The following is a 16,297-nucleotide window of genomic DNA, read 5'->3' as shown; positions in this document are numbered from 1 at the left end:
CATCGACAGGTGAGCCCGGGGCACCTGCGGGCCTGGCCCCGGCAGCCGTGTGGACCTTCCTCCGCGCAGGCCTGTCTGTTCTTGTCTGACATTGTGTAGTCTGCCTGCGCGGGTCTCAGTGCGCTTCTGCTGGTGGGAAGGGACGCTCAGTGTGACATTTACCATTGTAACCGGCCGGGCGCATCCGCAGGGAGCAGCGTGCACCACTGTGCTGCCTCCGCCGTCCAGCGCTGTCTCCCCAGCTGAGCCTTGGTCCATTACACACACAGCTCTTTGCCCCTCCTGGGATCCCCCGCAGCCCACGCTGCTTTCCTGGGAATGTGATGGTGAATCACACAGAAACTGGAGTCCTGCAGTTTTGACCTCTGTGTTGAGCCTTTTTCACTGCGCACTGCGTCCTCATGGTTCACTTACATTATAGCCTATGTCAGAGCTTCATTCTGCAAACTGTTGTTTGAGTTACAATACATATAACAGGGCAAGGGATGTAGCTCAGTGGTGCCGCCGCCTGCCTGGCAAGCACAAGGGCCCAAGTTGATCCCTGGTACCAAAACAATAAATAAAACACATATAACGTAATAGGGGAGGGGGCTTGAGTGGGGAATGGGGTGAAATAAAATTGATTTACAAAATACATGTACCAAGAGCCGGGCGTGGGGGTGCACGCCTGTAATCCCAGGACTCAAGAGGCTGAGGCAGGAGGATCGCTTGGAGTTTGAGGCCAGCCTAGGCTACATAGTGCGTTGAAGGCCAGCCTATACTACATGGCAAGACCCTGTCTCAAAAAAACAAAAACATATATGTAACATAAAATTATCTTAAGCATTTTGTGTGTGTATTTTTTTGTTTTTGTTTTTTGGGAGGTTTTGTTGTTGTTGTTATTGTTGTTTTGGTACCGGGATCAAATTCAGGTCCTTGTGCTTGTGGGGCAGGTGGCGACACCACTGAGCTAAACTCCCGGCCCACATCTTAACCATTTTGAAGTGTACAGTTCAGTGCTTTTAAGTCACAATCTTCCCCTTTCAGACTGAATAATACTCCATTCTATGGAGAGACCCCATTTTGTTTATCCTCCTCTGTGGTGACTGGCACATGGTTCTTTCTGTCTTTGGTTCTCCTGAATAATCTTGCTGTGAACACGGGTGTGCAGATGTCCCCTTGGGACCCTGCTTTGGCTCTTTCGTAAACGCGCCGGAAACGAGCTGCTGGCCGGATAGCTCCGTGCGTAACTTCTGGAGCACTGCTGGGTTCTCGTGGTGGCTGTGCCCATCAAGTCCCCACATAGTCACGGATTCCGGCCCCTCCTGTGTGTCACTGGAGAGGACGGGCCCTGGAGAAGCTGTGACGAGGGGCATCCAGTGGTTCATTCGTGCTGTCATTCACATGCTTCCTGCGGGAAATTCTTCTCTGTCCCATACAGAAAACCCGCTCCAAGTTATGTCTCCTTTGGGGGCTCTTGAACTGTGAAATGCGGGATAGGCCTGGTCTGTTCGGGATTCTCCCTCAGACTTAATCTGCCCTTGGGTGGTTTGAGGAGCAAGGTTCCGGCGGTGGAGGCTGGAGAAGACTTGCAGCCGGACCCAGGGAGAGTGTGGCTCCCGCTGAGGCAGCCGTCACAGGCCTCACCTGGTCCGCCTGCCAGGTCTCAGCCTCCTTTTCAGGCTCCTAAGTAAATGCTTGCTTAACTCTCCTTTACTTCCTATCCCAGTTTCCCCTTATCACACAGAGGGGAGTCGTTCTGGACTAGAAACTGAGTTTGTAGGTTCTGTGTGGCCTCTGGGGCTTCTCCTCACGCTGAGTGTGAATCAGTGGTAAATGGGCCCCAGCCCTCGGTTGCTTTCTATATGCACAGTCTTGTACTGGCATGGAGTTTGGAGCCCCTGAGCACACCTGTAGGGCTCAGGTGGATGGATAGGAGTTCAGTGGTAACCCGAGTTCTCTGCCATTGGCTGTGTCCTCCTGTGTCTCTGGTGAGGGCCGTATCTGTAGCACCTGGACAGGCTGGAGGGGTGTGGGCTGCCTTGTGGGCAGAGCTGGTACTGAGGGCAGTCTATCTCCATGAGCACCAGGTGCCAGCATGGAGGGTGGCCGCTATGCCTTCAAAGCCAGGTGTGAGGACAGCAGGGCACCGTTGGGCCACGGACAAGCGGCCTCCTGCTTCAGCTAGGGCCATGCCTGCCCTAGTGAGCACCTCTAGGTATCTTCTCAGTGTCTGCTTGGGAAATGTGCCTGGTTTGGGTAACCCTTCTATCATTCTATCAGAAAGCTATTAACCACATACCATTCCAGTATTTAAATACGGGGTGACCAAGACTTGCGTACATTTTTAGTTCATTTTAATAAGATGATTTAATGGGAAATATAAAAACAATAAGCTTATGAAATGTATTCGCTACCAGAATGCGCTGGCCAGAGTGACACCTGCCGGGCGATGCTCTGGTAAGCTGTCCAACGGTTAATGGGCACTGGGAAGCCTTGTTTTGCTTTCAGTTTGAAGGCGTGTGAGATGCTGTGCTGGGCATGGCTGGCAGGCTCTGTGGGCGCTGGGCTCCTGTTCCCGCCCATGCCCAGCCTTGCCCTTGGCACATTGGCGGTGTGAGGTCCGCTGGACCATGGCTGTTTCTTCCCACGTGGAGCCGTTAATTAGTGCAGGCCAAAAGCTCGTGCTCTGCTCGGGTCCTCTGGGCCCAGCGAGCACATGCGGGTCTGTTGGAGCCCCTCGCAGCCCAGCGCCCAGGGGTGCAAGCAGGAGCCCCCGACTCACGCAGTTCCTTCTGCTCAGGCTGCGGGACGAGGCAGCAGCTCTGAAAGCTGGCTGGGATGCCCAGGTGGCCCAGATGTCCAGGGAGGCGGTCTCCAGGGACCTGCAGGCCCAGGTGCTGCGGGACGAAGAGGTGAAGCTCAAGGCGCGGCTGGCCAGAGCCCAGCAGGACGTGGACAGGTAACTCGTGTCCCCGAGGCCAACGGTTCTGCCGGCGCCTCCTGGGGTGGGATTCCCTCGGGGTCAGAGGATTCAGACCAAACAAGTCTTCCTTGTGCTTCTTTGGTTCTGTCAAAGTAACAAGCCAGGAGCAGAGATGAGCGCAGTGGTCAGGAGGGTGGGTAAGCTGAAGGGCCAGTGAGGGCCGGCGGTGAGGGGCCGTCCCTCTGCGGGAAGCTGGGAGCCACGCGGGATTGCCAGCGTCTGCCTGCAGACGTCCTGACTGTCTTATCAGTTTCAGGAAATTGTGCTTACGTAAAGATAATCTAATTTCAGTAATGTATTAAAGTCAGTGCTACTGAGGAACAATATGAATATAATAAAACACCCCATTTTAACTGTGTAGTAATGACCTTTTTTTTTTAGTGGTGCTTCGGGATTGAACCCGGGGCTTCACAAATGCTAGGCAAGTGCTGTACCACTGAGCTACAGCCCCAGCCCTCTTGCTTTTTTTTTGGTTTTTTGAGACAAGGTCTCACTATGTAGTGGAGACTGACCCGGAACTCACTATGTAGCCCAGGCTAGTCTCGAACTCACAGCAATCCTCCTGCCTCAGCTTCCCAAGTGCTGGGATTACAGGCGTGTGCCACCACGCCCAGCTTTTATTCTTTTTTTTTGAGACAAGGTCTTGCTATGTAGTTCAGGCTGGCGTTGAACTCACTATGTAGCCTGGGCTGGCCTTGAACTCACAGCGATCCTCCTGCCTCAGCCTCCTGAGTGCTAAGATTACAAGTGTGTACCATCATGCACAGCTCCTCCCTGACTTTCTTAATTCTTTTCTATTTTCAGTTTCATCGCTGTCTACTCTTTATTATGTTCTTTCTTCTATTACCCTTGGCTTCAATGCGTTGTCTTTCTGATGGCTCCTAATAGAGAAGCTTAGAAGGTTACTTCTTCTCTAAGCAGTTCATGCTGTAACTTTCCTTTCAAGAACATCTGTCTGCACCCCAATCTGACACTATTCGGTTAGGGTGTTCTCTCGTTCCCTGTTGCCTGCCTGGGGCGTGGGCATTCCGTGATGTCCTGGCTTCTCCTTGGGCCTTCTGCTGGTAGCACTCGTGCTGCTCTTCATCGCGATGGGGTCCTCACCAGTGCCCGTGGCTGGCATCTGTGCCTGTACTGTCTCCTCCGGTGTCCAGTGGCGCTGTACAACCTCTCCTCCCTTGGGGCGGCCACAGCCACACGCATGGCCTGTTGCCTCGCTCCTGTCTGCCTGCTCCTCGGGATCTCGGAAGTTTGGTTTTAGGTCTGTGCGCTTCCTCCCCAGCCTTGCTGCAAGTCGGTGCTTCTGGTGAGCTGGGTCTCCTGTGTTTGGTGAGCTCAGCCTCTGCCCTGGCGCCTCCCGCCCGCGCATTGCAGCAGCTTCCCTGCCCCTGCGAGCCGTCGGTGCATTCTGTGTCAGCACAGGCTGTGGGAGACAGAAGGGTGCCCCCATGTGCTGCACCCAAGGTGGGCCCGAGAAACAGTAACGGGGGCCATTTGGACATGTCCCCAGGTACAAACAGCAGCTGTCCCAGGCTGTAGAAAGGGAGCGGAGCCTGGAGCGTGACCAGGTGCAGCTGGGCCTGGACTGGCAGCGCCGCTGTGACGACATCGAGAGGGACCAGATCCAGAAGTCAGAGGCCTTGATCCGGGGGCTGACCGAGGCCAGAGATCAGGTGGGTGCAGTACCACATGGTGCAGACTCCTTTGTCGCTGCTGCATCAGGAGCGGGGCTGGAGCAAGCTCAGTGCTGTGGCAGGATGGGTTTGGCTCTCACAAAGTGTGTCCTGTACATTTGAAAGCACCCGGCCTCATGACCAGTTCACTCATGGCCGCAAAGTCACAGTGGTAAAGATGTCCCTGCCCTGCCCACCAGCCTCTAGCAGGGCCTTGTTGTGTAGCTAGTGTCCCTCTAATGCACAGCGCGTTTGCTGGTGTGGCACAGCCCCTGCCTGCAAGCATGCAGCCCACCCAGCAGGACCAGCCAGGCACCAACTGGACAGGATGACTGTCACTTCCACCGCCACAGGCCGCATGCCGGGCACCCTGCGCTCACAGGCAGAGCGGCCAGCACTGCCCCTCAACCCCAGCTGATGTTTCCAGGTTGCTGCCAAGCTTCAGGAGACAGAGCAGGCGCTGCGGGAGCAGGAGGTGGTGCTGTGGGCTGTGACCCTGGAGCGAGACCAGGCTACACAGGAGCTGCAGGCGCTCGGGCCCCTCCCCGGGCCAGAGCCACAGGTGAGTGCCCCTCACAGCTGCCCCACCAGCTCTGCGAACCTCAGCCCAGCAACCGCAGGGAGGCGGCCAGGCCTTCTCAGTCCTGTTCCTGCACACACACAAGTGGGTCTGCAGCTGTGCAGGACTGAAACAGGTAAACCCAGCATATCTTCAGCATTTGAGAAGTGTAGAGACCCCAGGTCCGAATGTGACCTGGTACAGAGCTGGTACAGGGCAGCAGTGGAGCACGTGCTCAGCACAGTGTGACCCTAGGCTCAGCACTGAGGAAGCTCCCAGACCTGACTGGTGCCAGCGGTGAATGCAGGTCGTCCTGTGGTCCTTCCTCCAAGCTGTGTGGCGGTCGTTCCTGCCATATCTGTCCCTGCAGCTCCTCCCCGTGTTTAGCCCAGACGACAGTGGTCCACAGCTGTGCACTCTGCCTGTGCCATCATCCCTCTAAGACTGCGATGCGTCTCCGTTTGGTCCCCGAGACCCAGAGACCTTGAGGAGCTTCCCTGAGCCACCACAACCGCTAGGCCACAGGAAGCTGTTGGGAGAGAGAGGTAGCCACTGTTTCAGGCTCTCAAGTGGCTATGGTGTCTCTTTCCCCTGCTGATTCTTTTGAGATGCGCTCAGATGCAGGGAGGCGCTCGGCAGGTGACCCGAAGGCCACACGCCCCACCTCTGGCAGGGGCCGCTGTGTCCATTCATTTCTCTGCCTCGGCTCGCCTTGTCATGGAGGAAGAAGCTGCCAACCCTAGGCTGAGCTTGTGTTACCTGTGGCATCCCACCATCCTGAGGCACACACAGAATCCGGGAGTGGTTCGTTCCCGGAGTGTCGAGCCACGCACGTGAGGTCAGTGCGTGGTAGGCCCTGTCCTGCCATCTGGGGATCATTCAGACTGGAGCCTCCTGGCCTGAGGCCACCGACTCTGGAAGTGCAGGCTGGTCCATCCAAGGGAGGAGCAGGAAGCCTGGGGAGCAGGGCGCCACTGCAGCAGCCTGGGCCCAGGTGGGGACGCCCGTGTCCCCCAGGTCATCGCTGCCGGTGGACTCAGTGACTCGTTCCCCTTTCAGTTCTGAAGTACTGTTTCTTAACCCACTGGATTCATTGGTGTGGAGAATCCGGTGTGCATTCCCGTGTCCACGGCAAAATCTCTGCAACCGTGGAGCTTTTCATAATCAAGCCAGGCTAAGAGGCTAGACCCTTGTCCCAGAGACGCACAGCTTCACACGCAGTGCCTGAGTGATCTGAGCCCGCAAGGATGGTGGTGTTTCTCTCCACAAGGACCTGCACAGGCTGGACAGCCAGCTGCAGGCCAGCACTGACCTGGCTCCCTGCAGGTTGAGTGATTCCCCCAGAAAGGCAGGTTCGTCCTGAGCTCAGCAGCTCAGCATGGAACCTCACTGGCATCGGGGTGGGTTCTGTGTATAATTGGTTCAGATGTAGGCACAGGTGGGTCCTGGAGGTGCATAATCCCAGCATTTGGGAGGCCAAGGCAGGAGGATTGCAAGTTCAAGCCCAGCCTAGGCTGTGTAGCTAATACAAGGCCAATTTGGACTGCACAGCAAGAGCCTCAAAAAAAGGAAAAGAGAAAAAGGATAAGGTCACTCTGAAGTAGGGCCGGCCCTAACCCAGCACCTGCTGTCCTGAGAGGAGAGGAGAGAGACAGCTCTGGGGGCAGAGGAGGGTGCGGGGGTGCTGCTGCCAGCAGAGGCCACCAAAAGTCTGGAGCAGCTCCTGGGACAGCCTCTGGGTGGAGACTAGCTCCCCAGCCTTCCCCAGCCTGATTTCGGAGAGGGTAAATTCCTGCTGTCTGAGCCGCCCAGTGTGGTAATTGTTCTGGAGGCGACAGGAACTTCTCCGGGCCCCATGTGCTGGAGGCTGGCCTGGGCCTGGTCTCCTCACAGGACCTGGTTTGGGATCAAGGCCCAGTGGCTTTCTGCACGACCCTGTCTCTCGAAGGTGTTTGGGGCCGTTTGTTTTCTCCAAAGTCAGACATCTGCCCCTTTATGGAGGGTTGAGGGCACCAGGGCACAGAAGTCCGTGGGGACCTTTCTGGCGACACCCGCCAGCCTTCCCCCACTTCCATAGCTCCTGTCAGCACTCAGGGAAGGCAGGTCCAGGCGTGAGCCAGAGTTGGCTGTGGAATGGGCTTGGCAGGGCACTCTGATGCCACGGTGCCAGTGTCCACGCAGCCCAGTCGTGGTGGGTACACAGGTCACCCACGTGAGCTCGGTGGGGAAGGCAGCCCCGTGCTGCAGTGGGAAGTGGCATCTGGTGGGCCAAGAGCACCGGCTCCCCCTCTGAGCAGATGTGGCAGCTACTGTGCCGTGCCCTCCGAGCTCAGCTGGGTCCACCTCCACAGGAGAGCTGCGAGCTTGGACCTCGACACAGGGAGCCCAGGCCTGAGCTCCCAGGGGACTCAACAGCCGCGCTCAGATTTGCAGTAGGGAAACTGGCCTGTGCCAAGGTCCCCAGGGGCAGACGTGGGCAGGCGTCCTCAGCCGTGGCTGCCCAGGGTCCTCACCCCACAGTGCTCTGGGGCTCACACCAGGCTATCAGTACGTCGTCACTTGTGAGACAGACCCACCTCCGTCACACAGGAGAGACCCAGTCCCTGCAGGCAGAAAAGTGCTTTTCTCCGTCGGGACCCCACTCCACACCTCCTTTGCTGCATTTCCCCGGCTGGTAATAGATGTTTTCTCCTGGTGCCAGCTCAGCAGAACAGGGAGGCTTTTGCTTTTCTGCATTTTTGTTGCGTAGGAATGAGCCCTGGGAGGGCTTGGGGTCAGGAACAATCCACACCCAAACCTCCCTGTAAAGTATTCAGGGAACCTGAGCCGGTCCTGACCCCGCAGCCCCCAGCTACGGAGTGTCCAGCCTCTGAGCAGTTTTGCCTGCTTCTGACGACCATGTGGCGTGACAGTGCTGATCCAGTCCCGAGGTGAGGGCCGCGCACTCGCCCTCATTACCCACAATCGGAGGGTGACAAGCGTGCCCCGCAAAAAACTGCCCATGCAGGACCAGGGCTGCTGCCCGAGTGCCACAGCGAGGCCTTCTCCACACCCCCAGGGAGCTGCAGGGCCCTACCAGCTCCACAGCCAGGGAAGGCTGCCTTTCAGCTGTGCCCCTGTGCTGCCTCACCGGCTGTAGTGGCGCCTGCTCAAGACATGGAACTGGAGGCAGAGGACACATGAGAACTCTACTTGGGACAGGGAACCGGGCCGGGCTGGCATCTCCCCTGGGGTCTGAGGAGGGAGAGGCTTCCATACAGTTGACAGAGCCAGCCACCTGCCTCAAGAGAAAGCCGGAGAAGTGTGATAAAGCAGGAGAGGAGTTTGTCCTCAGCATGGCTGCTCGGAGGCTGTCTCCTGACTGGGCGTGGAGGCGCACACCTTAATCCCAGGTGCCAGGGGATTGTGAGTTCACGTTCAACCTGGGCGTTTTAGCAGACCTGTCTCAAATAAGGACTGAGTGTAGTTCAGTGGTAGAGCACTTGCCTAGAATGTGTGAACCTCTGGTTCCACCCCTGGTGCCACAAAGAGAAAACAAAAGAGGCTGTCATCGGAGTGTCAGCACTAGCTTCGAAGAAGCCAAGGCCGTGGAGGTATTGGACAGCCAACAGTCTAAATTGTTACGCTGGACTACTGAGCAGTCTTACAGGTCAAGGAAACTGCTACCCCTGCTAGCGGGGAAGTCGCAGTTTCCATAACAAGGTGCTGTGTAGCAGACTCACGATCCTGGAATATAAGTTAAATGAATAACTCAAAATTGAGAACCGATCACCTGGCATGGGAGCACCTGCCTGTAATCTCAGCACTGGGGAGGCTAAGATGGGAGGATCACCATGAGTTCGAGGCCGGCCTGGGCTACATTGTCTCAAACAAAAAAGAAGAAGGACACTGTTTTGCAGAAAACAGAGTCTCGCTGAAGAGCATCATAGGTGAGGGCTGAGGCCCCAGGAGGTGGGCGGAGGCAGGCAGCAGGGGACAGCAGGCCCCATGTCTCTGGGAAAGCATCCACAACAGGGCAGCAGCAGCAGTTTTCAGTCAGACATCCAGTGGCCCTTCCTAGACCATGCCCAGCAGTGCGGAGCTCTGCCCCCAACTGGCAGGGTGGCAGGGTCTCATCTCACTGGAGGAATAATCTTTTTCATTTAAGTTCTTCCTTTCTATAACACATTTTATTTTTTGAGATGGGGTCTTACTCTGTGGCCCAGGTTGATCCTGAACCTAGAGTTTAAGTAACCCAAGCTTCCTGTCGCTTTTCTTTTCTGAGGTGCTAGGGCTTAGGGCATTGTGCTGAGCCAGCTCGGGCACGGCTGCACCCAGCCCTGTGGAGTAACTTCTACCATAGTTCTTCCCCTTTGTGCTGACTCTTCAGAAACAGCCTGGACGGTGTGCACGCCATCGCGGGCCCAGGCTGGGCTTTGCCAGGCCTTCTCCCAGGCCTCTGCTTGCTCTCGAGTGCTGTCGTGCTCCAAGGTGGGCGTTCTTGCTTTCTGTCTCCATACCTGCAGACAGAACACATTCTGTCCGTGTGTGTCCCGCCTTTTCAGCAGGACCCCGTCTCCTTCGAGCCCTGGATGCCTGGCTCTGCAGGGAGCAAGGAGGAGCAGGCACAGGTCGGACTCAGAAGTCTGGAGGGCCCATTCGTCCCTGGCTGGAGGACTGGCCTGCGGGTGGCCTGGCGCGCACACAGATGGGGACAGCAGGTGGCCGTGCCTGCACGTCTGGGAGGGTGTGTCCACTGTGTGACCTGGCTGGCAGAGGGGAAGGGTCGTGGAGGGGCGCCTATCCTGGTCAGAGCAGGGGCTCTCTTCCTCCCCTGTGAGGACACTGCCATGGGCTGTGTCTGGCTGATGGCCAGGCAGCATCACTTGATCTCTGGCTGCATCTGTCCCCTCCGTGGGATGCAGGCCTCTTTCTCTAGTCGCTCAGTTTTTGCGTTGTCAGTGCTTCACAGAAGTTTGATTTTGGTAAGCTCTTTGGTGTTTTGTGTGTGTGTGTGTTTATCTTGCTTAGGATTCATCAAAACTCTTAGATCTGTGGGTTTATGGTTTTCATCAGGTTTGAAGCACTTGGCTGCGTTCTGGAATAGCTCTTCTGTTTTTGTTTTGTTTTATTTTGTTTTTGAGACAGGGTCTCACACTGTAGTTCAGACCAGCCTTGGACTCACTGTGTAGCTTAGATTGGCCCTGAACTTGCAGCATCCTCTTGCCTCAGCCTCCAGAGTGCTGGGATGACAGGCATGTGCCACCACACTGGGCTTGGAATACCTTTTCTGGCCTCTCTTGTTTTTCTGGGTGCCCTGTTAGCCATCACCCCAGATCACCTCATGTTGTCCCGCAGCCTCTGGAGCTCTGCTCACCATCTTTATTTTTCAGACCTTTCCCTCCCTCGGTTTGATTGTTTTCTTGGGCTCTGTTTACGGTCACTGCTCTTCTGTGCTTTCTGGTCTGCTCTTGGTCCCATTATAACCAGTGCATTTCTGTGGTGCTAAAACGTGTGCAGTTTGCCGTCTTCGCCCATCCTCGGTGCGCAGTTCAGTGGCGGAAGCACATGCACACCGCCGACCTCAGGACCTCCCTGTCTCCCCCAGCTGAGCCTCTGCCCCATCGAACACGAGTGCCGGGACCGCTGCCCCCGAGCCTCTGCCTTGGTTGCCTGGGGACCCGCACTCTGGAGTGTCAGGGTCTGCTTGCCTGCCGGCGCTGCACTGGGGACGGGCCCGCCACCCAGAGGAGGGCAGGAAGGTGGAAGCCGTGGGCCCGAGGCGGGGAGAAGGCACCTTCCATCCCTTCTTTCCTCCCGTGTGTTTCACAGACGCCCCTACCTCAGCGCAGAGAAGTCAGTAAAGATTTTCCGTCTAGGGAGATCCAGCAGCTGCAAGAGCAGAACACGAGCCTGCGGAATGCCGTGGCGCAGATGAGGCGGGAGATGGAAATGCTGAGCGAGCAGATGCCGCCTCCCGCACAGTTGACCAGGAACACCTGGGACGGCGAGCCGCCCAATCCCCATCCTGACCCCAGCTCTGCGGGAGACACAGCCCCTCCCCGTGAGTGCGGGCTGAGCCCTGCCTCGAGCCACGCGCTCCCCAGTATGGCACTGCTCGCTCCCCCGCAGTTTCCCAGTGCGCAGCATCTGTGGCAGTGAGGTGGAGGCGCGGCTCGCTCCCTGGAGGGTGGGTGCTGGGCTGGGCTTCCGGGAGGGCGTCCCACAGGCAGCTGAGGTGTGAGGAACGGAGGAGACAGTGTGACTGGTTCCATGTTTCTGGCAGATTACGTTCTGGCCCTGGAAACAGAAATGCAAGCCCTGAAGCACAAACTGCAAGGCCTGGAAGCGCAGCGGGAGGGCGCACAGGAGCCTCCGAGGACGGGCCATGCCAGCCCCCAGCCGGGTGCCCACTGCTCTGCAGAGGCTGCCGGTGAGGCTGGGCCACCCCAGGACCTGTTTCTGAACGCCGAAATGCGGTCCCCCAAATGGGCTATCCCGGCCCCGGCACCATGACCCGATAGAGCTACTCTTGCTCCCCACGTGAGCTGCGCCCTGGGTCCCCTTTCCCTGTGGCCTTGGTGTGGCCTCTGCTGACTCACACTGCTCAGCTGCGGGGTAGCCAGACTTCCGCCCGCAGCACTGCCACTCCATGTGCCTGGCCGTCCTGTCCCGGTGCTGCTGTGAGACCACCTGCCCTGTGCCCAGCGGGAGTGCCAGGGCCCCTCTGTCCCTCAGGCCCCGCCGGTGCCCGAGTTCAGGTCTGCCGTGCTGGCGTCACAGGCAGTTACCACAGGGACCCCTGCAGACCCTGCCACCCCATGAGGGTCCCCGAGAGCTCTGTCCTGGGTATAGAGTGCACATGGGCAACGGGCAGCAGCACCAGAGGGCAGGTGCCTTTCCCGGGTTCTGTGGTTCCAGGGAGCAGATTCTCTTGGGTTTTCCCAGAGCCCATTGGTGTTTCTGGGGCATGGGCTCCTTTGAAATATGCCAGAAGAAGAGCAGGACAGGACGCCCTCAGCAGGTCTTGCCCTGGCACCCTCGGTCCCTGACTCAGGGCTGTCCTTTCCTCGCCTCTCAGGTTCTCCTGCAGTGGCTGCTTTCGAAGCTGGTGCCAGGTTGCGGTTGGGAGGAACAGGTATGTGCACTTGCTGCCTTGCAGTTCCAGAGGGGACCGTGACGCTGTGTGGACCTTCCCGATCTGCATCTAGCTGTAGTTTGTTGGTGCTTTTTTGAGAATTTCTACCCCTAGCAAAAAAAAAAGAGTTCTGCTTTGAAACTAGCCGAGGCCAGTTTTCCTGATGAGAAACTTTTAAACTACGAATTCAGTTTTGCTCATAGTTAAAGGACGTAAGCTTCATGTGTGTGAGTGTGCGCTTCCCCCTTCTTTTTGGTGTCCTTGGGATTGAACCTAAGGCCTTCATAATAAGCTACACCTCCGCACCCCCTCCTTTTCTCCTGGTACCAGGGATCAAACTCAGAACCCTGCACTTGCAAGGCAGGTGTGGTGCCACTGGGCTAAATCCCCGGCCCAGCTCTTTCTATTTGAGACAAAGTCTCACTATGTAGCCCAATCTTATCTCAAACTTGCAGGCTTTTCCTGCCCCAGCTTCCTTGTGCTAGGATTACAGGCATGTGCCACCACACCTGGCTCCCAGACCCTTTAAAAAAATTTTTTTTCAGACAGGGTCTCACTAAGTTTCTAAGTTACCCAGGCCAAGCTTGAACTTGCGACCTTCCTGCCTCAGCCTACAGATGTATTGAGATTATAGGCCTGCACCTCCACACCCATTTGAGGACATCACTTTGGATGTTGTATTACGCTAACAAATTGTCCATTTCATCTAAATTTTCAAGCTTCTGGCGTAAAGTTGTTTATCCTATTCCAGGAGCTTTCTAAATGTTCACTGGACCTCTTCCTACATGAAGTTGGTCCTTTGCTTCTGTTCTCTTTTATTCTTCCTTGCTTAATCTCACCAGAAATTTATATTTACTTTTAGCCTTTTTAAATATGCAAACTGGTTTTGTTGATCATCTATTATATTTAGTTTTCTTTTCTTTTTTTGGTACTGGGGATCGAACTCAGGTCCTTGTGCTTGCAAGGCAGGGAGTGGAACCATTGAGTTAAATCCCCAGCCCAATTATACTAACTTTCTATTTCCTCAGTATTGAACTTCAGGGCCTGGGGATTTGGCTCAGTGGTCCCGCCACCTGCCTCATAAGCGCAAGGACCCGAGTTCGATCCCCAGTCCCCCCAAAAGTTAAAACTCTAATTTCACTCTCTTTCTTCTCCTTTGGTTATCTTTCTAACTTCTTGAGATGAATGTTCAGCTAATGGGTTTTTGGCCTCTCTGTTTTTCTGAAATGTGGGCCCAAAGCTATAAATGTTCTCAAAAGGGCAGCTTAACACAAGTTCCTTAAGATTAGATAAGATTCTGTTCACAATAGCTTACGATGTCCATTGTCATTTTTCCTCTGACCCGTGTGTGACATGGGCATCTTCTTTCTTACCTCAAACAAATGGCCCCATGTATAAGTGGCGGGACTACATCAGATACTGTGTGGTCAGGTTGGATTTCATCCTGCTGTCTTTGCACAGAATTATATTTCATGTACAGCACTTTTTTCTTTTCTTTTCTTTTTTTATGAGGAGAGGTTGAGACAGGGTCTTGCTATGTAGTTCAGACTGGCCTTGAATTCACTGTGTATCCCAGGCTGACTTCTAACTCACAGTGATCCTCCTGCCTCAGCCTCAGGAATGCTGGGATTATAAATGTGCACCACCACACCTGGCCAGCACGTTTCTGATTGTCCTAGGGAACCAAACCTCTTGAGTCCAGTGAAAGACACCTGCTCCATGGGCCAGGGATTTAGCTCAGTGGTTTCACCACCTTGAATTCACTGTGTATCCCAGGCTGACTTCTAACTCACAGTGATCCTCCTGCCTCAGCCTCAGGAATGCTGGGATTATAAATGTGCACCACCACACCTGGCCAGCACGTTTCTGATTGTCCTAGGGAACCAAACCTCTTGAGTCCAGTGAAAGACACCTGCTCCATGGGCCAGGGATTTAGCTCAGTGGTTTCACCACCTGCCTTGTAAGCACAAGGTCCCTAGCTCAATCCCCAGTACCAGGGAAAAAAAAAAAAAAGACACCTGCTCCTTAAGGACAGCTGGTGGCCTCTGGGCCTCGTAGGTGACACTTCTGGTTTTCAAGATCTGAGCCTGACTGAAGCTGTCTTCTCTGCAGGAGACCCTGTCTATGCTGGCCAAGTGTCCCCTCTGGTCCTCAGGAAGCTTGGAGACAGAGTGCATCTCTTGACCTTGCTGGTGACAAAGCTCAAAAAGAAGGTGAGAATGGCCTAGTGACACTCAAGGTTTCCAGGTCTTCTAGGAATAGCCATATGAGCAGGCTCAGGGCTGTGCCACATGTGACCCCGCTGCCTTAGTTACTTTCCTCATGGCTGAAACAAAATACCTGACACCCACCAGATAAAGGAGAAAAGGTCTATTTCACACTCACAGTTTGTAGAGGCTTCAGTCCATAGTCAGCTGACTCCAAGGCAGAGAGGCACATGACAGGGACTGCAGAGGAGAAACAGTCCATGGTGGGGCAGACGGCACCCTGTCTCTTTTATCCCATCCAAACTATAAGCCTTTGGGTGGTGCTACCCGCAACCAGGGTGAGGGTTCCATTATCCACACTCAGATCTGTGCTAAACCAATTTAATTATCACACATCCTTAATCGCAGCATCACACACCCATGAGCCAGCCCCCTCCCAGAAGCCCCACCTGTGAGCAAATGCGGCCTTGGGGGAACTGTAGGTACAAGCCATCACAGGTGCCCACCTGAGTAAAAGGCAGCTGGATCATCTTGCATGTGACTGTAACAGGTGCATTGGGAGAGTCTGGTAAACAAAGAGGTCTCAACAGAAGATAGTGACAAGGCTGAACATGCAGGGCCCCTGAGAGATGAAGTCTTTCTGTTTCTGGTGCTAACTTTGCAGGTGTTTTAAGGTTTGTCTGTGTGGTAGCACAGTCACTGTGGAGTGGAGCCGCACTCCGTGCAGCTGCTCGTCTGTGGGTGGACACTTGGCCGCACCCGCCCCTGGCTGTTGTGAGTGTGCCGCCAGGAGTATGAGGCAGATGCCCGGAGGTGGCACAGCCGAGTCGCATGGAAAGTCTCTGTGTAACTCTTTTCCAAATCTGGGCGTCAGTTCGCACGCCCATCAGCAGTGCGTGGAGGCTCCGGTTTCTTCACATCCTTCGGACCTCAGCTATTTCTGGCTTTTTGATCCTGCTCCCTGGAGGGTGGCAAGTGGCACCTCCCTGTGGTCCAGCCTCTTCTTGGTGACATAATGATGCTGAGCACTTCCTGTGGCTGCTTGGCCATTTGTGCAGCTTTTGAGAAATGTCAACCTCAATCTTTAGCCTTTTTTTTTTTTCCTGAGATGGAGTTGCTATGGACTTCAGGCTGGCCTCAACCCATTACGTAGCTCAGACTGGCCTCAAACTCCTGATTATCCCTCTGCTCCACCTCCCAAGTGCTGCATCACAGGTGTGCCCCCCACCTTTAACGGGGTTCTTTATCATTTCTGTTGGGTGTAAAAGTTATTTTTATATTCTGTGTACAGGTCCCTTATCAGATGGAGATTTGCTAAATCCCTTCCCAGTCACACTTGTCTCTTTACTCCCTCAGTGGTGTCCTTCATGGCACACTTTGAATCTTGACCGGGTCCAATTTCCTACTTTCTTGTTGCTCATGCCTTGGGGTCACTTGGTCCTGTCACCTTTTGGTTACATATTTCTTACAAGGTGACCTGAAGAGGAATTGTCATAAGTCCTTTTAGGTCCGCAAACACATAACAGACTGTCTCCTCCTATACAGGAGACCCAGAGACTCTGGACTTCCCACCTGCCACAGAGTGACCATGCTCCAGAGCTGGACCCTCTGTCTTTTTTAAATCTTCCAGGAGATTTTTTGTTTGTTTGTATTTATTAAATTGTAAGTAAATGTTGTATATATTTATTTTGTATATTATGATTTTTTTTTCTTTTTTGGTACCATAGATTAAACGTACTGAGCTACATCTCCAGCCTTTTTTTTTTTTTTTTTTTT

The 16,297-nt window shown here is 54.8% G+C and overlaps 1 protein-coding gene across 1 annotated transcript in view; it reads left to right on the top strand.

Moving 5' to 3' along the window:
* Ccdc57 (coiled-coil domain containing 57) overlaps positions 1-16,297 on the top strand; it is an 83,554-nt gene that overhangs the window by 22,242 nt on the left and 45,015 nt on the right. The window contains exons 8-15 of the mRNA XM_033767435.1: positions 2,070-2,109; positions 2,498-2,941; positions 4,476-4,638; positions 5,066-5,200; positions 11,009-11,240; positions 11,463-11,609; positions 12,258-12,314; positions 14,427-14,527. Of these exons, the coding sequence (XP_033623326.1) occupies positions 2,070-2,109; positions 2,498-2,941; positions 4,476-4,638; positions 5,066-5,200; positions 11,009-11,240; positions 11,463-11,609; positions 12,258-12,314; positions 14,427-14,527 (1,319 nt within the window). The remainder of the gene's footprint in view (positions 1-2,069; positions 2,110-2,497; positions 2,942-4,475; positions 4,639-5,065; positions 5,201-11,008; positions 11,241-11,462; positions 11,610-12,257; positions 12,315-14,426; positions 14,528-16,297) is intronic.

This window comes from Fukomys damarensis, unplaced genomic scaffold, assembly GCF_012274545.1.
Source record: "Fukomys damarensis isolate Sample0158 unplaced genomic scaffold, DMR_v1.0_HiC HiC_scaffold_23, whole genome shotgun sequence".
Lineage (NCBI taxonomy): Eukaryota > Metazoa > Chordata > Mammalia > Rodentia > Bathyergidae > Fukomys > Fukomys damarensis.
The sequence above is the reverse complement of the archived record's forward strand: the minus strand, read 5'-3'. Positions and strand labels throughout refer to the sequence as shown.